At 34.1% G+C, this 24969-nt stretch overlaps 1 protein-coding gene across 7 annotated transcripts; it reads right to left on the reverse strand.

Moving 5' to 3' along the window:
* Positions 1 to 3291: 3291 nt before the first annotated feature.
* On the reverse strand, positions 3292 to 24379 carry LOC122040872 (transcription factor MYB3R-1-like). 7 transcript variants are annotated; one of them, XM_042600345.1, is made up of 14 exons: positions 24177 to 24379; positions 23438 to 23710; positions 23157 to 23211; positions 22263 to 22320; positions 17027 to 17121; positions 16821 to 16924; positions 15246 to 15374; positions 13318 to 14803; positions 13039 to 13182; positions 11155 to 11465; positions 10419 to 10536; positions 4915 to 5127; positions 4173 to 4286; positions 3292 to 3678 (listed from the first exon to the last, which is right to left on the reverse strand). In XM_042600345.1, the coding sequence occupies exons 2-14, from the start codon at positions 23542 to 23544 to the stop codon at positions 3670 to 3672; spliced, it is 2943 nt and encodes a 980-aa protein (XP_042456279.1). In that variant the 5' UTR covers positions 23545 to 23710; positions 24177 to 24379; the 3' UTR covers positions 3292 to 3669. The 7 variants fall into 7 exon arrangements, with proteins under 7 accessions (XP_042456279.1, XP_042456275.1, XP_042456280.1 ...); XM_042600341.1 differs by having other exon boundaries at positions 13039 to 14803; XM_042600346.1 differs by having other exon boundaries at positions 3633 to 4286; positions 13039 to 13179.
* Positions 24380 to 24969: the final 590 nt, after the last annotated feature.

Genomic DNA, 24969 nt, shown 5'->3' on the forward strand with positions numbered 1-24969 from the left:
CATTAATAAATATGAAACTAAATTCTGTAGATCATCTACTTGAGCACTAGTAACTAGAGAACTTACAACATTATTTGGCCATTCGGAAACGAATATGGATCTATGGCTTCTTTCATACTCGATTTTTGATTCAGCTCCGATTTTAAACTCAGACTCAGTTTCAACAACGTAAGCTTGTACCGGTAGAGCAAGAAAGCTTGATTGATTGTGTTCTTCGTCAGAATCTTTCGAGGATTCGGATCATGTTGCTTTCCATGCCTTCCTTGTCCTTTGCTTCTTTAGCAATTTTTGAATTCGGCTGACTAGTTTGGAGGTAATCTCCTTGTTGTCTTCTAAGTCGGGTCGAAATTTGAGCTTTGATTTCTTAGTCTTACTTGTGTCTACAACCAAAGCAATACCTTTCTCGACCGAGCATGCATTAGTCTGTTCGTGTAACTCAAAATTAGAAAATAATTCATCTAATCTAATAATTGAAAGATCCTTGGATACTTTGTAATCATCTACCATCGATGCCCACAAGATGTTTCTTGGAAAAGCATTAAGCGTGTACCTGATGACGTTGCGATTCTCCACTTTTTGCCCGATTGCATGGAGGTCGTTCAAAAGATCTTGGATTCGAGCGTGTAGTTGACTTATTGATTCTCCATTCTATTTTTTGATGTTATATAATTTATTTAACAACAAATCTTTTTTACATACCTGAGCATCGGAGGTTCCTTCGTGAAGTTTGATCAGCTTTTGCTAGAGAACTTTTGCACTACTAAATAGTCCAATTCGATTTAACTCCTCTTTGTTCAAACCACATTGTAGGGTCTGAGTGGCCTTTACGTCCGTCTCAATCTTCCTTTTTGTTGGTTCATCCCATTTGTGGCAGGCGAGTGGTTCTCCGTTTTCAGTGGGGGTTGTGAATCTAGTTTGGATTATGATCCACATCTCCACCTGCATCTTGAGGTGGTACTCCATTTGACCCTTCCAGTATCTGAAATCCTCGTCAGAGAATAGTGGTGGTCGTGTAATGTTATAGCATTTTTGGTGGGTCATTTAGAAAAAGACTCTTGCAAAGACAAAAATGATGAAACTTGTTCCAAGACTTAGTCTTGGATTAGTAGTGCGGTAGGAAAATAAGATAATAAATCGGCTCGAATGGTGTTGCACCAATTTTGAGAAAAAATTCGACAAATTGATAAATTTGTCAGGAGAGGTTATTAAATCAATCCTAATTTATAGGAAAAATTTGAAAATAGAAAAAAGGCGTAAGAATTTATTTTAAAAGAAAACGGATGAAAAGGTGATGAAAAAATGATCGAATGGTAGTTGTACCGATTTAGAGCAACTCCGCTCTGATACCAATTGTAGGATCAAGATATACTAAGGGGGGTGAATAATACTCGTGACTTTCACGTTCATTTTAAAACAGTCGAGTAAAATGTAGCATAATTAGAACAAGTAAAGAAAACAACAACACAAGTTGATTTTACTTGGTTCAGAGGTTGTGACGACTCCTACTTCAAGGCCTACACTTATTGAGTGTTTACTTTGGGCAATTCACTATCAATCTGGAATATTACAGAAATGAGTATAATAGTTTTATAATTAAAGTACTAAAATTGAAAACTATACTGATAACTACGGTGTTGAAATTGAGAGCTTCTGATCGTCGAAGTAGCGTTACGACTTCGTTGGATAGTCTTTGGAGCAGCGCGTAAGAGGGTAGACTAGAATTCGAGTTGTCCTAGATGCACTACTCGAAGAGGACAATTATAAGCTGTTGAAGACGCTTTCAACCTCCTTGAAGGTGCCTCCAGCTCGGATCTTATCCCCAACTTCTCGGGGTCGATAAATTCCGCAGCCTGCACTGTTTATCCATCTGAAGGCACCTTCAAGGCATGAAAAGCTCCTTCCATCCTAGCTCCAAGGCGCCTTCAGGCACACGGAAGGCGCCTCCCCGCCTCTCCGCGTGAGCCTTCAGCCAAGGTGCTCGAGGCGCTTCCAACCTCCTTAGAGGCACCTTGAGCACTGTTTATTCTTGCTTATTTTGTGTTTTTCACTCCTTGCAAGTCATGTTAGTCCAAAATACAAAATATATCCTGCAAGACCAAGTTAGCACAATAAATAAATTATTCAATAGTCTCCGAACTGTCCGATTTTGACTTTCAGATTTCTCGAAAATTCTAGGTTGAACCTACGTCTAATGTTCCCTCAATGGGAAACGTGTCCTCACCTACTCCTCTCAGGGGAAATTACCTTTTGCTAGGCCGGTCCTCCAGACCGAATGAACTTTTGCTTAGCATTCGAAATGTCAGGACTTCATGTTAAACGCCCGATCCTAACCCGTCCAGTCCTCCACCGGGTGTCCATGATTCCTAGAATTTTCACCTAGAATCCTCGACTCTAAGATTTCGCCTAAGGTCCTCGACCACCCAAGACTTCTCTCAGTCCTCTGGACCAGGATTTCATTACCTAATCGTAATTAGGACTTTCCATAACCTAGGATTACCATCTCTAGGTTACACTAAATATGATGTTATGAGTTGGAGATGATCTAAACCATTTGGACTATGGTGTGATACTAAGAAGTGGAGGAGCATCCAAATCTCATTTGGATTATAAAAAAATCCTCTTAGAATATAATAATACTTAAATAATTTGATTTTTATAGTCCCTTTCAAATATTTAATTTCTATTTAGCTTCAACTTTTATAAGTTTTTTTTTTCTCTGACTTTATTTTACACACCATTGTAAAAGAATTACTATATAACATGTTACCATCTAGATTTATTTTAATGGGCTTTTATAAAAGTAATGAATTACTACGCCATGAAGTATGATAAAATTATTTAAAGTAGATTAAATCCTTTAATTAGTATTAAACTTTAATATTTGTTTTTTTTTTCATTGTGTTCTTTACTCTAACACTAATAAATATGCAATTTATTTTTAAGCTAATATTTTTTATTAGTTATACTAAAAAAATAAATAAAATCTCCATTCTCAAATTTACTACTATTCACTTGAGGACATTTGGACTTCTAGAAAAAACATGATCATGCTTTAATATACTTGTTGGAGATCCAAATGATCTTAAACTCTTTAATTGTCGTATATAATTGTATATATGTGAGTTGAGATTATTTGTAAATCTAGAACTAGAAGAGACAAAAGTTTAAACGACACGTGATCAAAACCTTGTCATTTAAAGTTGGGTTTTAAGTTGTGTAAAAGCTCAGACCAACTAAACTCCTGAAAGACGACCTAAAATCTAAACTATTTAAAATCACACATACACCATATTACGTCAAAATGATAATATTGTGTTAATTAGAAGTCGTTCTGTATCAAATAGTGCAATCCAAATTGCTGATTTTGTTACTTCTAAAAATCCAGATGACCTCAAATTGAATACACATTTTAATATTACTAAAACCTGACTAGTCATACAATTTCTCAATTCTAGTAAAGCGGAAAGGAATTAAGTATACCTAGCAGAGACGTTTTTTTGCGTCTTCTCCTGGACCGTTCAGGTCGAAGGTCAACAACCAGGACGAAAGCTACCAATGTGCCCTCTTAAAGGGGGAGTTTCATGTGCCATGCCTTGTCGTGACCTTGTCAGAGGCTCTTTCTCCCTGTTGTCCCTTTGCCAAGAGCACTTTAGACAAATACACTTTTTTTCAAGCATTCTGAGATGTCATGTCCAAGAACAGAACATAAGAAGGAAACCAAGAGCAGTGATTCAAATAAGTATACTGCTATCAAACAATAAAAAGTCAACAGTTATAAAAGACTGACTCAATCTAACTCATATATTCTGTTCAAAGAAGTCTTACATATACAACTCCCATACAAAGGTCCCTGGCAGCTATTCTTAACCCTCAGATTAGTGTTCGTTTTCAAATTTAAAAGGATAATGAAAATCCGCCCAGTGGTGGTATCTAAGGGGAGACAGAAATTGAGTCGACATTATATTCAACTAGCATTCATGAACAAAGCACATAAATCAGTTGTCTACTGATTAAGAATGGCTAGGTCTTCAAAACAAAGATGAAGAAAATGAAATGCAATAATAAATCAATATAGCTATCTCAATGGATATCTATCTACATCTTAAACCTCTTGTTTTTTTTAGAAAAAAAGCCTTTTGTAATTACGATCCTGAATGCTTCTATCTGCAAACCTTCATAAGATACGAGGATGGGCTCAAGGTCATCTCTGAACTCCCTGTTTTTAGAGTTTCTGGTTTCTTGACTGGCGTGCCACATCCGCTGAAATCAAGAACTCGAGCTTCGGTCTGGAGAATAACTCAATGTTAGCAACAAATTAACATTTAATCAAAAACAAAACAAGTGTGCTCCTTGTTGTCCCTAAAGTGGCAGACATGCTGGGGGCAAATGACTAATATCCTATGATTAAGGGGAGAAAAACAAAAACACTATATTTTTTATTGTTCATACTAGCTATCATGTGATATATGATACACAAATTCTGAATTAAAAAAATTAAATCTAGATATTTCTGCTAAGCTAACAAGCGTCAATTGAAATTTAATGACAGGAAACATCAACAAAAAAATGTGATATTTGATTATTAACATAGGTGAGATGCTTCTGATTTATCTGGTGCCAAGTCAGATTATAAAGTAAGCCAGTTTATATCTTGCCCAGTGACAACATTTGATTTTGAATGATGAGGGATGCGTATTAACAATAGAACCTTCTCTTTGAGATGCTTGATGTTAAGTATACTTCATGTTGATGAAATTAGTTACAATCTGGAATGCCCATATTTGACATAGCACGTGCAGCATGTTATTTGTGAATATAGTCTGGCAGTGCATTTTCTTGAACTCAAATATTCACTATGAAAACAATTAAAATCTGTATCTAAAGCCAAAGTTGATAGTCAAAGGTAACAAATACCACGATAGTCGATGGCATCTGAAAAATTTTCAGCTCTTTGCCACAGTCCGCACTTTCTTCTGATAATTTCTTGTCCTCCAGTGTTACAGGGCTCCCACTTCTCAGCAACTCCTGGGCCTCTGCAACTACCTCAGCAGTGTGCGCGTTGAACTGCTTCAACAGCCCAATGGCATCATAACTTCGATCTCCCGGGCTCATAAAATATCCTAAATCCTAAAATTAGGAGATAAGAAATTTGTTACATTTGCTTTTGAAAAAAATTATAATTAATACAAAGACAAAAAGTCCATTTTAGTCATACAAGTTTATATCTTATAAGGTCAAGAAGAGGGCAACAAAACTAGATCTTCAATTTTCCTATGGAAAAAAAATACAATTAATAACAAACTATAGAGAAAAGCAGGATTTACATATGTTTTTTTATTGACTTAGAAAACATCTATAGAGTCCCTATACAACAATAGGGGTGGATTTTGGAAGACAAAGAAATATCATGTGACAAAGGGTTTTTAAAACATTACTAGTGTTAAAACTACTAAGAAAATACAACTGATTTTCCTCTAGCTATAGGTTGATACCAAGAGTCTGCCTTTAGTCAAATCTACTTTAGTACCAGCTGAACTAACAAATCAAAATCAAGACAACCAACTTAGTGTATGTTGTTTTTATATGAAATTCAAATCTTGAATTGTGGAGAGGAAAAAAGAAACTAAAGACTTAAATTAAATTAAGTAAAACAAAACTGAATATATGTGTAATTGAAGAAAAGAACCACTAGAATGGTTAAGATGAATGGATATAAAATTCCTACCAACAATTAAAAAGTTCTAAATGTCTTAAATCTACCATTTAATAAGAGGATATGGGCAAAGATATTGTAATAAGATAAAGAATTAGTTAGCAAAATGAAATATACTTCTAAAATCTCATGTGACTAAAGTGCGCCTCTAGGGATGGCAACCGGGCGGGTTCGAGCCGGGTTTGGCCAATCCCAGAACCCTCCCCTCCAGAAAAAAATGAACCCGAACCCGGACCCATCCCGTCTACTTTTTCAACCCGCCCACCCCGAACCCGCTCAAAACCCGACGGGTTGGATCTGCCAACCCGCTAAGCTTTAATATATGTATATATTATACGGGGCCCAACCCATTGCCATCCCTATGCGCCTCTTAACCAAGAGGAAAACTTTATAAGAATGTGATATGACTTGTCAGACTTTATGAATTGCAATGCTAACACTGCAGAAGCAATACGTCAAGTAATTTATATCATGAGATAACCAATTTAATTACCCTAAATTCAAGGTTTAAAATTTCAACCCGTGCTGAGGTTTCGGTCTTGAAGCGGAACGATACGATTTCGATACTATATCGTGCCGTGCTGATATAGTTTCGATATTTTTTAAATAAAAAATATATTAATTAAAAACTAAAATATTTAACATAAATATTTTAAAAATAAACAATATAAAAAATAATCTTTAAAAAAAGGAAAAGATATGAAAATAGATAAATAAATAAACAAAAAACTTATTATAATTTTTAAATTAAAATAAATAAAATATAAATTAATTAGATAATTTTATTAGGGATTAATAAAGTCTCTTTAGATTATCTCCATCATAGCTAGGAGTTGATTAATAATGAACCTAAGTTTAATTAAAAAAAAAATCTGAAATCCGACACCACTCGCGAGCCCGCACGACTTCGGCGTTGTCGAGGGGTTGCGCAACCAGCCATGGCCACGGGGATTACTTGACTCCTTCGGCGCGACCGCAGGGTCGCACGATGCCTCTGCGGCGGTAGCGGAAGGGTTATGTGACCCCTCCGTTGCTGTTGCAGGATCGAGCGATCCCTCCGCTGTGACCACGGGGTAGCGCAACACGTCGCACCTATCGCGGGTCTGGTGCCGGGGTCGTGCCGATGTCGATTGCCGAGCGGAACGAGATGTTTCGCCCGTTTCGACCGTCTCGGCACGACACTTTAAACCATGCCTAAATTAGATGATATAAATGAATTACCAACAACAACCAAGCCTTATTTATCCACATAGGTGGGGTTGACTATATGAATCCTTCTACGCCATTGAGCTCTATCTCCTACTATATCATCATCTATATTTAAATAAATTTTATTTTATTTTATTGTTACTAACCAAGCTTTTTTGGTCAACGTCTTCCTCGTTTGATGTGGATATTTGTCATAGTTTCACATCACCTAACTGGAGCATTTATTGGTCATGTAAGTAGATATTTATATCATCTTAAACGTATCTCTGGGAGTTTTCCCTCCATAGATGTCACCTGACTTTCTCTCTAATGCTCTCATTTCTTATCTTGTTCATCCTCATATGTCCACAAATCCACCTTAATATTCTCATCTCTGTAATTCTTATCTTCTTCTTATGTACTCGAGTCATAGCTCAATATTCAGCTCAATATAACATAGCAGGTCATATCTTTAATTAGTTCAATATATACTACGCTAACACCTCTCTTTTTTAAAGTTCTCTATATAATTTCTATTGGAAGTCTATTATAAGCTTTTTCTAGGTCAACAAATACCATGTATAGATCTTGTTTTTGTTCCTGATATTTTTTAATTAATTGTCTGAGAAGATGTATAACTTCTATTGTCGACCTTGCAGATATAAATTCAAATTGATTTTTGATCACCGTAGTCTCCTTCCGTAATCTTTTTCTATTACTCTTTCCCAAAGTTTCATGGGATGATTCATTAGTTTAATATCCCTATAGTTTGCACAATTTTGTACGTCTCTTTTGTTCTTATATAAAGGAACTAGAGTACTTATCCTCCATTGATCAAATATTTTTTTCGTTTTCAATATTAAGTTAAATAACTTTGTAATCCATTCAATACCTTATTTCTCTAGGCACTTTCATACCTCTATCAGAATATCATCTAGTCCAACTATTTTTCCATTTTGCATCCTATTTGAACTTCTTCTACTTCTGAAGTTTGAATTCTACGATAAAAATTTAAATTTCTATATTCATTTGATCTATTTAAATTACATAAGTTAAGTTGGTCACTGCTCTTTTATTTCCTCATCATTTACCGGTACTTTATTACATTCATTTTTAATACATCTTATTTAGACAAGATCTCTTATCTTCTTCCCTCTCGCTTTAGCTATTCTGTAAATGTCTCTTTCCTTTCTTTTATATCCAATTTTCAATATAAGTATTCAAAAGTTTCATTCTTAGCTTCATTTACTACTTAGTTTCTTCTTGGCTATTGTATATTTTTTAAAATTTTCTTTGTTCTCACAAGTATATAATATCTTATAGGTTGTTCATTGTTTTTCACTTTCTCCTATATTTTCTTATTGGTTGTTCTTTACTTGGTGGTGCACGCTTATTTGACTCACTGAGTACACTATTGATTACTATTTTCAAGTTTGATACCATTTTATCCCATGTCATATTTAAGTCACCGTATATTTCTCATAATACTTGTATTCCTATCCTCTCCTTAAATATATTTTGTTTCCTATCCTTTAACTTCTACACTTAATTCTATGAGTAGTATATATTTTCCTTCTATTGATACTATATTTGAGATGTATATCTAACACTATTAACTTATGTTGGGTAGTTAAGTTTTCTCTAGAGATGACCTTACAATCTTAACAAATCTTTTTATCTTTCTTCCTAACTATAAGAAAGTCAATTTACGATTTATTATTCCTACTTTTGAACGTGACCAAGTGTTCGTTTCATAAAATCCAATTAAGTTTTCCCTTCTTCATTTTTTATTTTTAAGCCATAACCCCATGCACCTATCATATTCCTTATTTCACTCTCGCATGCTCATTTAAATCTCCTCCTATTAAAATCATTTCATTTGGTGGAATGTTTGGTTATGCCTCATCTAGATCATAGCAAAACCTAGATTTGGCTTCTTTATCTAATCCTACTTAAGGTTCATATATGCTAATTACATTAATAGTTTTTTTTGTCACTACTATCTTGATAGCTATAATCTTATTCCCTTTCTAACTACTCCAACAACTTCATCCTTTAACGGACTATCTATAATAATACCTACTTCATTTCTTGTTTTACTCATTCCTATATACCATAACTTAAAATCCGAGTTCTCTATCATTTTTGTCTTCTTTCCTACTCCATTATTTTACCGTGAGAGCTCTTATATTCCATATTCTAAATCTCAGACCATTAGTTTTCCTATAATATTTGTCCTTATCCAACTTATGGTGTAAGAACTATTGTATATTTAACACTACACCCAAGTTCTCATGGAGATATAGCAATCCTAGCTAATATGTTCCAGTCGGATCCTACAACACAAACTCTTGTATATTTAACACTACACCCGAGTTCTCATGGAGATATAGCAGTCCTTACTGAGACTAGCTAGCAACCGAACACAACCCTCACCCTTTCTCATCTAGGCTTGGGACCAGCCACGGCGGACTTTTATTTTTAATATATGATAACTATATATTATTTACATAATATTTAATAAATATATCTATATATTATTTATATTATTATTATTATAACAATTATAAAATATAATAACACTTTTACAAATTATAACCCACATGTTCATATAACATATAATTAATTATATCATCGCTACAAGTTTATATTATTGTTACAAATTTATAACTTTATTCTCTCTTCTCTCTCACGACGTCATCGCAATAGCTACTATCACAATTTGGCCAATGACCATCGGCAAGAACTTCCCCAGATACTGACATTCTCTCCTGTAACCACATCTCTCACCCACCTAGATAATAGACTTATGCGTGTTGAAAATAAGAAGTCAAAAAATCGTCGTTGCTCATCGTTGCTATTGCCTCTCACTGATCAACATTTGCCATCGCTTTCCAGTAAGTTTTCAAGCATTTTATAGCCCCAATCCTCTTTCTCATGATTGCCAAATGAAGTCAATTCAATTCCTTTTGTTGTGCTATGTACCGACATTAGGCATGCAAGAAATTAACAAATTCCCACTTGATAAACAAAAGGAACCCTATTGACCTATGTTGTTGTTGGGACGAATGTGTTTGGTGGGATATAGGTGTTGCTCCAATAACAGTAAAAAAAAAACCATTTGTATTGAGCAACAAGGGTTGGCAACTAAATTCTTAGTTGAAGGAGTTGAATCTATTAGCATAGGAGGTGTAAGGGCTATAGGGAGACTAAACAAAGCATTAACCAATATATTTAATTGATTTGAGTACTACTTATGAAATTTTTTATATAGCTCTTAGACTATAATTGGGACAAGCACAAAACATATAGGATAAAGAAGATAAGGGCAGAGCTAATTTAGCACAAAAGTTATTGTAAGGAACAAAATATTTTTTATCTTCAAGTAGTCAAGATGAATTCACTTAGTAGATAGTATATTTTCTTACAATATAATCCAAGTATGCCTGCACAAAGAGTCGCAAAGTGGAGAAACAAAAGTGAGACAAGTAAATCAATAAGATGCTTTACTTCTAACCTCAAATGTAAGGTCACTGCTAATTACATGCCCTGGAAGGAGAGAATTCATAAACCAAGGTGACTTCCATGCTGAAGGAGATTCAATCCCTCTTTTGATGCCAGGAGTATCACCAAAGCTGTAAGGACAAAGTATTGATATTTCAAAGAGCATAAACAGAATATATTGTTTCACCACAACATGCAAGCATTCTGATGTTCAATTTTCTAAGTCTAATCATACTTCTTTAGTGACAATTTTACATTTTGTTTGTTGTTTTTGAAAAAAAAATTAGTTCATCTAAACCTAAAAAACTAGGCTGCCTTTTATTGAATAAACCCCCTCATCATATAGAGTATGGTGTACCACAAACACAATATTAGACTAAAAATCACTAATATAAACCTATTCTAACACACCCCTCAACTGCAACATGATGTTGTTAATGCTCTACTGCATAGCTTTAGAAAGTTAAGAGTGTAAAAAAAAACTAGTAAAATATTAAAAAGTTGATCTTTAATTGCTCTACAAGGAATAACAGTTATATTTGAAAGAACTACATCCACATGAAAAGAAACCATCTACTGTACTATGCATGTTTGATGCATTCATAGACAATACTACTTGTAATATAAGTTGTTGCTTTATTATGCATTTTCATAGACAAAATTAATCTACATGTTTTCTTTAATATAAATTGTTCCTCCTTATCAGCACTATACAAAAAGGCAATAAAGTTGCTTATGAATTTTCTTACATATTTAAGTGTGTGATATCATCAATTGTTGAACTGCATTTTCCAACCACTAAAGGAGAAGGCCTTGTTGATTGAACAGAATATTTTGCTATTTCTGGGGCTGAATCAAGGTTCTTATGGGTTTCCACAACACAAGGAGAAAGCACAATAGGGAAATCTGCCAATTGAGCACAAGGTTCTATTTGACCATTATTTGGCGCATCTGTAGAATTACTGATAGTTTTAACTTTCAATGACTTTGCACTTGTAATAGACAATTCCCTGGACGGTCCTGGATCCTTTGAGTTGCATGCAACAAGTGCTCGAGATAGCTGTCACAACAAAAACATTCAAAGGATTATTTCTCAGTCAGGTTGGAAACTAAAACAGGAAAAAAAGGTTTAATGTCTAAACCACAGGAGAAACAGGCTCACTCTGTTTTCAGTTAAAAATACAAAACATTGATGATATTTATCGATTGATTGGCAAACCCAACTCAGATATTTTTGATGCACCGATATGAATGGGCCAAGAAAATTTAGAGCATTGTCATGTTTAAATAATCTAGTGAATTTGTCCCAACATTGTCCCATGCGTCATGAACATTGTTCCTCGTGCGCCTTATTTTCCAAGTGCTCACTAAATAAAACTTGACTTTTAATCAAATCAAATGGATTGTAGTTATACTAAATAGAGTAGCAAAATTGGCACCTATACTCACCATTCTTTATACAAAGAAGAGGTCAATTTGCATGGATAAAGGGATATGATTAGACCCAATGCTCTCTGATATCCACTAAAATTTAATTGGTTATGACATCTATTGGGCACCAAGACTGCATTTCAGTGCACATGATTATTTCTGAACTAACTTAATGACTTAGTGGGCACCTTTACAAAAAAAATGATATTGGGAGGTGTGTGGTAAGAAGTCATCTTACTAGATTTCAAGTAATTTTGCAAATATCAGTTTCAAATTCAACTATCATGAATAATCACATTTTTGGTTAATAAGTATTAAGGCCATATCTGAGTTTGAAACCTTTGGAAATTTAACTCATGAACATGTTCCCCTAAGTAGGCTACCATGCACATTAAAGAAATTTAAATAGATAGAAATCATCTTGAATTTAACTGAGGAGATGTTATGGTAGAACGCTCAATCTACTTTTAAATACTTAATGAAGCAGATAAGGAAAGCAAAGTGCAAAGTAAACAATAAAAAAAAGGCACAAGACAAGAACTTAAAACTCCAGAGATAGAAGAATTTAGACCAGAATTTTGTTGAAAACAATTTATAACAGTTGATTAGTTGCATAATTTAACAGGTTTTTTTTTTAATAACTATCACCCTCTTTTTACTTTATTTTCAATACTAGTCACAGGCCAAAAGGGTTACTGGTCTTATAGTGGATATACTTGTTGGTAAATTATCTCAGTACCACTTCATTTTTTTTTTTTAAATTCATTTCATGTCTTTTCCCAACTCAATTATTATTGGTTGGACGTTTGAAATCACTCTTATAGTAACTCATCTTACTTAGAGTAATATAGAAAGGATAAGAATCATACATATATTAGCAATTTGGTACACTTTCTAAACAGAGCCTGAATACTTTATTTTTATTTTTCCAAATGAACCATAAATCCTCCTAATTGAAAATATGGATTCCAAAATGCAAATATAAATAAATTGATCTAATTACACTTCATGCACCGAACGATTGATGCTTCCCTCAATAACTATCACCCTCTTTTTACTTTGTTTTCAATACTAGTCACTGACCAAAAGGGTTACTGATCTTATAGTCGATATACTAAAAGGTAGTGAAGTATCTCCACACAATTAAAGAAATTGTCAATACATAAAACGCACAACAAAATTCATATGGTACATGAACTCACTATCCTTCTTGAAGCACCAGAATTCAATTTGGTTGTAGCACTTAAAGTTGTTGGAGAGGATGTCCCTTTACCAGTACAATCTGTTGCATGCTCAGCAAAATGCATTATGTTTTCTTTGTCATCATCCAAAGAAGGTACATTCTGCTGATTATCAGAAGGACAATTAAAGGCCACCTCAGCACAATTGGGAGAAGTCTTGTCAAGAATAACTTCATTGTTCATATTAATCTCAGAACATTTGTCATCATAATCCAAAGGAAATGAACGTGAGGTACTAACCATATGTTTGCCAGGTTTCTTGTCAGCTCTCTGTTCCACTAGAGGTGACAATAATTCACGTTGCCGCTTCTTCATAATAGATGGTGTAGACATGAAACTTTTGGCAGCATTTTTGAGAAGGGCATCAGTTGAGTCGTCATGAGAAGGTGAATCCCAAAAGTTATATGATGTAGAACAGTTCATAGGGGACATCATTAATTGACGAATTCCAAGAGGACTATATTCTTGCTGAAAATTTCCAGAGGATATGAGATCACAGCTGAAGAATGGAATCTCTGAGCTTGGTAAGCACGGAGGTTCATAAAACAAAGCTCCAGACTCTGTCATATCTACTGACAACATATCTACAGACTGCACATTTTTGTCCACATCTCTGGGTGTTAACTTTAGATCAGGAGTAACAGAAACCATATCTTTGGAATGTGTTTGCTTTGCAATGCCAATCTCCTGCCCCTTACCTTCCAGCAGAGTAACCTTAGGCTGACTGCTATCAGTGTGGCACATCGAAGAGCAACTGGGATAAGCAACACCATCGTATGAACATGTAACGACTTCCTGATCTTGAGCTCCAAAAGTGACTTCTCTGGTTTCAAGAGTATAACATCCATATAGATTTTCATGGACAGTGGTTTGGTAAGGAGGTGCTAGGGCCACCAAATTGTTGTTGCAATGGGAAATTCCAAGCATGCCACATGAGCTTCCAGGATATACTTGATTCGAAAGCATAGTCAAATTTTTATAAGATTCAAAAATTAAAGAATTACCGGAATTCACAGCAGAGGAGTCTGAATTTAAAAAATCTGGAACACCAAGGTCAATTGGAATTTCCTCTATATTTCCTTGACTAACACCTGAACCATAAAGGCAGTTGTCAAAGCAACCAATCTCACATATGTTAACATTACTCTGCTTCTCATGATGATCTAACAAATTTGGCCATACAGAGAATTCATTTGTGTTGTTTCGCATACAAAGGTTATTGTATTCTGACATTTCTTCTAAGTCCAATGATTTCTGGGAAACTTCTACTGAAGAATTATTTGATAATTTGTATGCTCTCATATCTTCAGCATTTGTTTCTGGTATATTTTCAGGTATTAAGCTTGGAGATGTAGAAACTTCATATTGTACTTCAGGAACAACACATGCATATTCATTAATGCACATGGCAAAATGGGAGTCCTGAAACTCTTCTCTAGTAATGTTTCTATTATTTTTCTTGTCATCATCAATTGGTACTTTATTGACAAGTTCATCAGATTGAGAGCAGCACAAATTGGCAGATGATGTTTGGCTACGTTCTAATGAATCCTCATCTTCTAACCTTTCTTTTCTATCACTCTCATTGCATGTCTGTCCATCAACTAACAGAGAATTTTCAGCATCAGGAATCCCTTTAAACTGAGAAAGCAATCCTGATGCAAGATATGAACTTATTTTCTTCTTTACTGAACTATTCCAGTGATTCTTTATTGCATTGTCCGTCCTGATGGTGCAGATGCAATAAAACATTATAAAAAAATACAGCTGGTTTATCAAGAAAGTGATATAGTTTACTTGATGAACTAAAGGTTCAAATGAGCATATGTTAATGAATGAAAGAAATGCATTATCATAGTATGATATCCAGGCTAGCATCGTATATAAATATTACACCATTATAAGGTTAACAAAGCCTGAAGTAGAACTAATTTTGTGTTTTTTTTTCCTTCCAGGACTAGGCTGTACATTGAGAAATAAGATAATGAACAAAGCTGCCTTAAGAGGCCAACCCAGCTAAAATAATAGCAGACATATATTCAATTACTCCTTAAAATGTAGCTATAGTAGTTAGACAAACAGCATCAAATGGGCAAACATAACCTTTAAGACCAACTCAAAACGACCAGAAACAAACAAGGAGGAAAAACTAAAGAGTTTATTCTCACCTGCCTGGTAAGTACTTTGTTAACTCTGCCCATTTATTTCCATGTATTTGATGAGCAATAATCAGTGATATTTCCTCTTTTTGAGTCCATGGTTCCCTATTAATGGAAGGATTAAGATGATTATGCCACCTGCAATTAATTCCATAAAATGTTAGTTTCATCATGAGTTCTGCAATATAGAATCAAACTGACAATGTTAAAAGAACAATAAGCACAAAATCTCAACAAAATTCTAGGATATCTTTATCTTCCGCACGTACTTATCTTTCAAAAGGACGAAAATAGTTGCTAAAGGATCACGCATGAACATAAATTTAAAAATAAATAGAAAATATTACATGATGTAGAAAAGGGAATTGGAACGAAGGTTTTAATTATTCTGAGATTTAGACTGTGATCAAATCTAATCATTCTATTTATTTTACTTTTAGAAGTTAGACTCAGAGCAGGTGTATTTGTTTGTTAATATGATCAATGCTGCTAGAAAGAGTTCTTCATGATTCTCTCAATGCTAGAAACTTATGTTCCTCACTGAAAGGCATCATATTGATTTCCAAACCCTCACTACAGGGTCAAGCTCTTCGGATAGGTAGAAAATGATCCATAATACAATAAATAAATGGGTTAAATAACTTAAATCAATCAAGAGCAAATCTATTATCTAATATTAGTTTACCTTGTTAATAGAATTAAAACTGTCCGAGTGTTAATGAGCAAGTGTTGATCATAAACTGCCTCCAACCTTGACTCTAAGTTTCTTATATAGGCTTTACAAATCCATAATATAAATCAATTCTATATTATATAGACAAAATACGTCAGGTCTATCTCTAAAAGTAATAGAAAGTAGAACATTAAATACAAACACAGTGCAGATCTGAAAATGATATAAATGTTTGAACTGGTCTAAAGTCTAAACCTTTCAATGGGTTCCCTTTCACATCATCAAACTCATAATATACAGACAATATCAACAAAAGCAACTGCCTTCAAGTTCAAGAAACAAACAGAAGAATTCAACCTTGGCATGCTCGAGTCCAATTGAATTTAGGCAGATAAAGTATATGGCTAGTACTAGAAACAGAGCCATAATTTTTTGTCTTTACTGAGCAATGATCACCCCGCTACCATTAACTACAGGTGGAAGGTGAGTTGATATGGTTGTGCCTTTTAAGATAACTGAAGGGTTCAATCATCAGTTTATCAGACAACCTAAGGACCAAAAGAAAAAGAAAATTTTAGAGTTTTAATAATATTCTGAACAAAAAATTGTTGTAGAAAATGAGATAATCTCAATTCTCCAGAGAAAACAAGATCCAGTATGGTAATAGAATTTTATTTATAAAACTGAAAAATGTTCGTTGAGCAAGCATTTATCTTTCACATTTCAAAACAACTTTTCGAAATCAGTCTGACTATTTCCCTAAAAGCATTACCTACAAAATTTTGTAAAGGTGAGAGACTTTATTCCTACATCGTGTCACAAGATCTCCAAACTAGTTGTAATTTCTTAAATAGAAAATAGGTTATATACCTGATAATCAAATCAAGATAAGGTTGCTCTAAGTACTTTACCTTTCCCTGCATTGCTTTCCAATTCGTCCAGGTAATGCTTGTGCAATTGCTGACCATTTCTTGGGTCCGAGCTTATTTACCATTTCAATTATAATTTCATCTTCCTATGATAGTGAAAAAATAAGAATATATTAACCTATTTAAGCCTTGAGAAAATTTCAACGAAGAAGCAAACTTTGTCATGCTGATCAACAAAATGTTCTCACCTCCTTTGACCATGGTCCTTTCACAAGATCTGGATTCAAAACTTTTTGCCACCTATGTAGGCATTGGACATCAGTCCGGTCTGGAAAGCATTCAGCTGCAGGTCAAGAGAAACAAAGAAAATATGTGCCTAAGTCTAAGAAAGGATACATAACAAGAACCAAATGAAAATTGAAAACTACTACTAGACAAAGAGACATTAAAATTTTATTAAATCAAATATTAATTGGATAATAAAATAAAGAAAAGAAACTGAGGGCACAAGAAATTTTAAATATATAAGAAGCATAAAGTGAAGTCCGAAAATTTTGAAACTGAAGTGAATAGATTATGAACATCACAACAATAGCATCTTAAAAATCTGTGTTTTAAGCATTTGAAACACGGTAACTATGATTGGTATCATTGAAATAATATGTGAAAATAATGTGTAAAAGGCGCGATCATGAAAATGTAATTTGCAAACATTGACGAAGATAGCATTAATCGAATAAAGAGAGGCAAATTCCCAAAGGACGCATAAGTTTTTGAATGCTCAAAAGGCGCACCTCATTCCCATTTTACCTCTCCGTCATAAGTTGGCTCTTCTCTTTCCTCTCTTCTCTTGCATGTAAACATTTCTCTTTCCTCTCTTCTATTTTTTTTTTAATGTTGATTTTTAAACACCATCACCTCTGTGGTGCTGTTTTTTAAAAAACCAGCACCACAAAAACAATAAATAATGACATATTTAGACTCCGAAGCATTGCAGAAACCCATAGGAGTTAGAATGGATCAATCGGAGCTCTCTAGGTCCGTTAATGAGTTTTGACCGAGACACATTGATGGACCTAGGGGATTTAGATTTCTGAAAAGTTGACATGTAATAGAAGAGGGTAGTTCAGTAAAGGTATTTATAGTGTCCATGTCTGGTTCTAACATCTCTACGATAAGTTATTTCTATGTGTCAATTGCCTTAAAGTCATAAACTTTGAAAACCTTCGGATCACTACTGTTAATGATTTCAAGTTGATATCTCTAGACACAAATAGATTTCGGAGCACTTCGGAAATCTATAGCACTTGGAATGGGTTCGATCTCTAGGTCCATTAATGAGTTTTGGCCTAGAGAGCTCTGATCAAACCCATTCCAAGTGCTACAGGTTTTTGAAATGTCCCGGAGTCTATATGTGCTAGAGATATCATCTTGAAGCCATTGACAGCTGTGATCAAAAGGTTTTCAAAGTATGACTTTAAGGAAATTGACACATACACATAACTTATCGTAGGATGTCAAAATCGAACGTACAACAACAACAATCAAGCTTTATCCCACTAGATGGGGTCAATTATATGAATCCTTCTATGCCACTAGGCTCTATCCCCTACTATATCATCATTTATATTTAAATAAATTTTATCTTATCTTATTGTTACTAACCAAGTTTTTTTTTTGGTCTTCCTCTTCCTCATTTGATATGCACATTTGTCATAATTTCACATCTAACAGGAGTATATTTATAGGTCGTCTAAGTACATAGTCGTAAATCTTAAACGTGTCTCATGGAGTTTTCCCTCAATAAGTGCAACCCCGACTTTCTCTCTAATATTTTCATTTCTTATCCTTTCCATCCTTGTATGTCCGCACATCCACCTTATCATCCTCATCGTTGCAACTTTTATTTTTTGTTCATGTGCTCGAGTCATAACCAACATTCAACTTCATATAACACAGCAAGTCTAACCGTCATTTTGTAAAATTTTCTTTCAAGTCTTAGAGGTACTTTAAAATCACAAAGAGCACCTGCTCTCCTCAATTTCAACCATCCTATTTGTAATCTATGTAAGACATCTCTTTCAATCCCTCCATCCTTTTACAAAAATGATCTTAAATACTTAAAATTCTCATACAACTCGTCAGCTCCTATCTTAACAATTGCCTCATTACGTCTAATATTGTTAAACTTAAATTTCATATATTTTGTCTTTACCCTACTACGTCTAAAACATTTCACTTCTAGCGTTTCCCACCAAGATTCAAATTTAGCATTTACTCCGTCATGTGTCTTATCTACCAAAACAATATCATCTGCAAATAACATGCACTGTGTCTCATCACTATGCTTAGGCTTGGAAAAAAGGTTTAAAATTTCAATCGTATTGAAGTTTTGTAATTTCAGTATTGTATCATGCCATGTCAATACGATTTCAGTATTATTTTAAATATAAATATATCGATTAAAAATATTTTTATTAATATTTGATTGTTATAGACGCTTACTATTAGGTTATATTTGAAATGTTGAATGTTAAGTTCAAATTTTGATATTATCTCGTGAAACATGTGATGCTTGTTGATGAAAAGTCAATTTAGGGTTAAATGAAGTCCATCAAGTAGACATGATAGGATCAAGTAGCTTTAAAGTGAACTTAATTTGGAATTATTTTGATCAGTTTAAAATTAAACCAAATTTTTATATATTGAACAATTTAATTCATAATAGTATATTTTATAAGGTTAGAAATTATATTATATTATATTATTTATTTTTCCTAACAATTTGTTCTCCATATTAAAGAGTTTTTTTTTCTTTGTTTACCTTATGGACAGATGAAGGAGGAAAAAAAAATTAACCATCTTTTAAAAGGTTTTTTTCTCTACTTATCTCGTGGACAAATGAAGGAGGGAAAAAATTAACCATCTTTAAAGAGATTAAGAAGTTTTTTTCTCTCTATTTACCCTCATGGACAGACGGAGAAAAAAATAATAATGAAGGAAAAAGTTTAATGGATAGAGGGGAAAAAATAAGAGAGGGGAAGAAATGGGGAAAGGAATTGAAATTAAGTGTGTTCAAAAAATAATGAAAATGGGAAAAAAAAAACCTCTCGGAGGTCGCTACGAGGTGACATAGGCCTCACAGCTCTAACCCCATGTTGATGCCACTGTCAGTCGGAAAGAGTAAATTCCGCCCATGCTGACTAACACAGTTTGGTATTTTATACCATGCTTAGAAGTTCAGTCCACTTTGATACCAATTATAACGACTTTGTTGGTTCAAAAAGAGGCATAAAATACTAAGTTAAGTCAATAGAAGTTCACTCATCAAACTTATAAAATTGTCTTATTAGCCCATGACTCACTAAATTGGTGTGTCAAAATGACCATCAATTGAGTCTTTATGTCCTCGTCAATAACCAAAGTCCAAATCATTGTCCAAAAATCACCTCTAGTTGGTTCCATGTGCTACCTAATGACTACTATGTCATCACCCAAGCAACCCAGAGTTCTTTGATATATGATAATATTAGTTCACTAATATATGCTGATAAACCAACTTAATTAATCAATAGCTCCCCTAAACTAGGGAGTCATATAGGGGTGGAGCTTCAGTGTGGCACTGTATTGGATCGCTTTAAAAAAAAAAACTTCTGTGGTTTACGCTCTCAAATAGACCTTTGTTGGTTATACGGGCCATTAGCTATTAAGCGTAATTGATTATTCGACTAGAATAGAAGATATCAACCTCTTCTTTTTCTTCAAGAACAAAAAAAAAAAAGATACCTTTTTTTATTTTACACGAAACTAGATTGTCTAGGTAAACCTCTAAAATTAGCATTTTCCCAAGGCAAATTGTTAAGAACAGTTATACAAACACAATGCTGAAAAACCAAAACTACCACTTTGCAAGCCGCGACGTCAATGCAAGGCAGCGGCCAACTCCAGTTCACAAATCACAACGAGGCCACATTCATAATCAAGAATTAGCCATTAAGTCCAACTCAAAAGCAAATTTCAAAAGAATAAAGAGGTCAGCATTGCCAATTTTTTGCGGAACAAGGGGAAACAAGTTTAAAGAATTAGGGTTACTTTTGATTGAGCTTCCTTGCTTGCTGCAGAGGGCGGAAGAAGTAGGCACGTAGTTTGCTGCAGAGTGCGGAGGCTGGAAGGCATGTGCAGAGGCCGAAGGGCAGAGCGAGGGATAGGATGTGTGCAAATATGAAGTTTAATTAAGGCAGTGTAATCATTGATTTGTTTTTGTCTGGGCTGTATATTAAGTTTCAAATTCTGAAACTGGAATTTAGGAAACCAAATGATCAGAAATCAATTTTATTTCTGAAATTGCCCTTTTGGTTCTGAATTATGGAACTTAATCCAAAAAGTTTATATCTATTATTGCTAAGGAGATTTGAGCTCGAGTTTTGTAAGTTGGTCGTGGAGAATTATGTATATAGTTTTTTTGTCCAGGCCCAGCTGCCCACACTGGGTTGTGCTGGCTCTGTCCTTGGTGTCATAGTATTCACTATTTAGGATAACTTCCTCATCAAGATCCAAACTCCAAATCATGGTCTAAATTCATACCTAATGGATGGTGGCCTAATGATATTTCCATCACCATACATACATTCTCTCCAAGCACATCATATGTTTAAAATTAGATATGTTTTTATGTGAAAAGGTCACAACCTTCATATGGGAACTTTAGCTTTGATAGGTTTAGCCACAAGCCTAAGAAAGCTAAAGCCTAATTTAATAAAAGCTCATTTAAATATGTAAATCCCCTTTTAAAAGTCCACAACTATCCATGTGGGATTAGTGAAATTGTCCAAATCGCAATCATATTACGATGAATCATACTTCATAAGTCAAAGTATTGGTCAATTATAATTAATGCATTCAAAACTTGTGTAGCATAAATGAAAGGACTAAGATGAATGTGTTTAATTACTATAATGACTAAATAAAAAATGCTACAAATTGGGAGAAATTATATGTATCTCTAATAGACAATAGAGTATACAACATGGAAAAAAAATTAATATGGTATAGAGATGTTCTAAACATGGCCAATAAATGATATAGTGAGATCAAGTTGAGGCAATTAGATTGAAGATGTGAAAAATAGAAAGAAAAACAAAACTCTATTAGATGTAAATAAACATGATTTAAAAGATTTAATTACTACTAAGAATATAGCCCTAAATCGAATAGTGGAATAGGACCAATGTAACTTATACTACAAGGTCAAGCCTCATAACTTGTTGAAATCTTCTTGAAAATAAATTTGCATTGAGCACTTTGAATTTCTTTTGTATCGGTTAACAATTTCTCTAGAATCTTGAAAATGATCGAGACACAAGCATATAATGCGGTATATAATACGAGATATTGACAATACTCCACTAACAAATAAGTTTATATGAGAATAAAAAACATAATTTATTCTAACACCAACCATTGTCTATTATAGTAATAGCATACCTATCTTTTTCCAATTTTTGCCATTAAAATTCTCAACTGCTTTACTCAATATATCGTCCTGCATGCAAAAGAAACATTCAGAAAAAAGAACAAGCAAACAGACATTACATATATCACTATGATGCCAAAGGACAAGAGAAAACCATTTTATCAAAAATAAATCACAAGAATTTTTGTCACTATTAAACAAGTGGCATGCAATCATAGCATCAGCAGTTCAGATTGCTGATGTGTTTAATCATCATCAGTAGTCAACATGATATAGAAAATAAAAGAAAGATTAAAGTAATGAATAAGTATACCATTTCTCAAATGTTAGCAGTTCCTAAACATCTAAGAGGTTGCAAGGGCAAAGAATAAGTATGGACATTGAATTTTTAGAAATCATCCAGAAAGCAAAGATGAAGAGTATGACAACAAAGTCAAATGAGCACTATTGAAAGTCATTGAAATTTGGAGGCTCTCACAATCACTTATAAGTTGTAATCTTCAGAATCACACTAGCAACAATCGGAAAATGCATTTAAGATGATTTATAATAATATATAGGTAGGATATTGAATGATGGTTGAATGTATCATTAGAGATAAGGACCCAATAAAAACTCTCTCTTAAGAGAAGAGATAATGATGTTAGACAATAGACATGCTGACATGATATCTATAAAGGATGATAAATCAAAAAAATCCATTATAACATTTAGTTCAGAAACACAAATAAGTCGACAACCTAGCTAAAAATTTCAAGGAAAGTACCAGATATATGCAAATTGCAGCAAATGTGCAATATTTTAGAAAAAAAAAAATCAAGTAGAATATTTGTAAGACAAATAAACAATAATATTTAAAAATGTAACAAATAAGAAATTGTGCTATTTAACCATCAAAATCTTACCTCCTCAGGTGTCCACTGTCCTTTGGTTGATCGACGTGTTGGACCAGTAGTCCTCCTAAAATAATTTTGTAAAAAGATAATCAGGTATTTTTCATTTTGTAATTCAAAAGGAGGCTTTTCAACATTGATAGAATCAGGAATTAGCAATTCAAAAAGTAAGCATTTCAACAATGATAGAATCAGAAGTTAACTAAAGAGGAACTCCAAATGAAAAGGAGGTTCTTGCAAATGCAATGAGGACAAAGAAATATGCAAAAGCCGGACAGGCAGTCAATACATACCCATTCAAGGATCTTTGCTTCTGGATTTCATAGCCATTCACATCATGAACAGCGCTGGATGAAGACACTTCATCAGTATGAACTCTTTTTCCTTTATCACTCACCATTCTCACTTACTAAAGTCTCAACACTAGTTATCCAATCCAAATTTGGTAGCTGTGATTCTGGATTAACTTCCAAATCATCGGAAAGAGATTCCCCAAGCACGGGAAAAATCATAGGTAGTAGAAGCAAGGGAAGAAAAACATCAACACGCTGCACAAACCAACGATTCTGCTCAGGGAAAATGACAATGTGAATTAGTATCCAAGTGCAGAACATAACATGCAAAGGAGAACTCCTACAAATTCAAGAATGGAGAAAGAAAAGCTTACCAATTTAATCAGAATATTTTTAAAAAAACCAAGAAAAGCCCAAATTAGAGACTTGACTACCTAAATTGCAAGTTGATAAGCTGAGCTAACAAAATCATATTAAAAAAAACACGAAATGGCAACAAAATTCTAATTCATCCAACTTAATCCGAGTCAACGCATCCTTCCAAACCCCCAAAAACAGACCCCCAAGAACCGATCCGTAAAAATCACTCAGAAAAAGAAACATCAAACGTAAATTGCGTCAACTCCACCAAGAACTCCCGGTTTCAGAGCCTCATCCGCCTAAAGAACGAACAGAAACCCTAATGGTGAACGCGTGGAAACCATCCAGACGAAACGAAAAGTAAGACGAGAAGTGACACCTTGCAGAGGGAGCAGAAGAACAATGAAACCGATCACTTTGCTTCAGAATCTTCAGATCTGCGCTAGCCTCCTCCCCTTCTCATCGCAAAAGCGAATGAGGCTGAGAGATTTGCCTTTAATCGTCGACATCGCAAAAGAAGATCACTGTGATCGATTTCGAACCCTACATTTGTACTCTTTCAAGGTCAAGATCCTTCTTCCACAATTCAAGATGGCATCTCCGCGGTCCGATATAAAGGCCCATGCGGCCCGCTTGGCAAATTTGAATCCCAACGGTTGCCCACCGGCGTAGCCGGTCAATCGGTGGATAACAAACGAATACTATTTGAAAGAAAACAAGTCAAAATATCATCTTTTAAGTCGAATTTTCTAATTTTTTAAACATGTGTAGTTAATATTTTATGTTATATTATTTTGATATCTTACTATTCATGCTATTTTTTTTTCATGTTGCATATTCTCTAAGTTGTTTGTATTTGAATTTTGATTTTTAACACATCATCTACTGTTTATTTCCCTTAATATTAATAATTAAAGTAAAAATATTTTTAATAATTAGAATAGAATCTTTTATATTTAAATTTTCATATATTCATTTAGTAATCTTGTTGCCAAGCTCCAACAAATAAGATACCATTTGAAGTTAACAATGGCAAGGCGAATGTTGGAAGCTAGACGGATGAGAAGACAATGGGGTCTATTGAGAGATGAACATGTTTGAGCGGATGACTCCTTCGCCATGATGAAGGAAAAGAGTCACATAAACGGATCGACTTATTCAAGTATTTCGAC

The sequence above is a fragment of the Zingiber officinale genome, chromosome 2A, assembly GCF_018446385.1.
Source record: "Zingiber officinale cultivar Zhangliang chromosome 2A, Zo_v1.1, whole genome shotgun sequence".
In the NCBI taxonomy this organism is placed as follows: domain Eukaryota; kingdom Viridiplantae; phylum Streptophyta; class Magnoliopsida; order Zingiberales; family Zingiberaceae; genus Zingiber; species Zingiber officinale.

Bases quoted from the DNA above. Each gene is read 5' to 3' on its own strand.
- LOC122040872 (XM_042600340.1), bottom strand. From the start codon at position 23,544: ATGGTGAGTGATAAAGGAAAAAGAGTTCATACTGATGAAGTGTCTTCA. The intron at 14,804-15,245 runs GTGAGAATAAAC...CTGCACCATCAG, and splicing joins ACAAAGTACTTACCAGGCAG to GACGGACAATGCAATAAAGA. The intron at 5,128-10,418 runs GTTAGAAGTAAA...TCCTAATTTTAG, and splicing joins GCAGTGACCTTACATTTGAG to GATTTAGGATATTTTATGAG.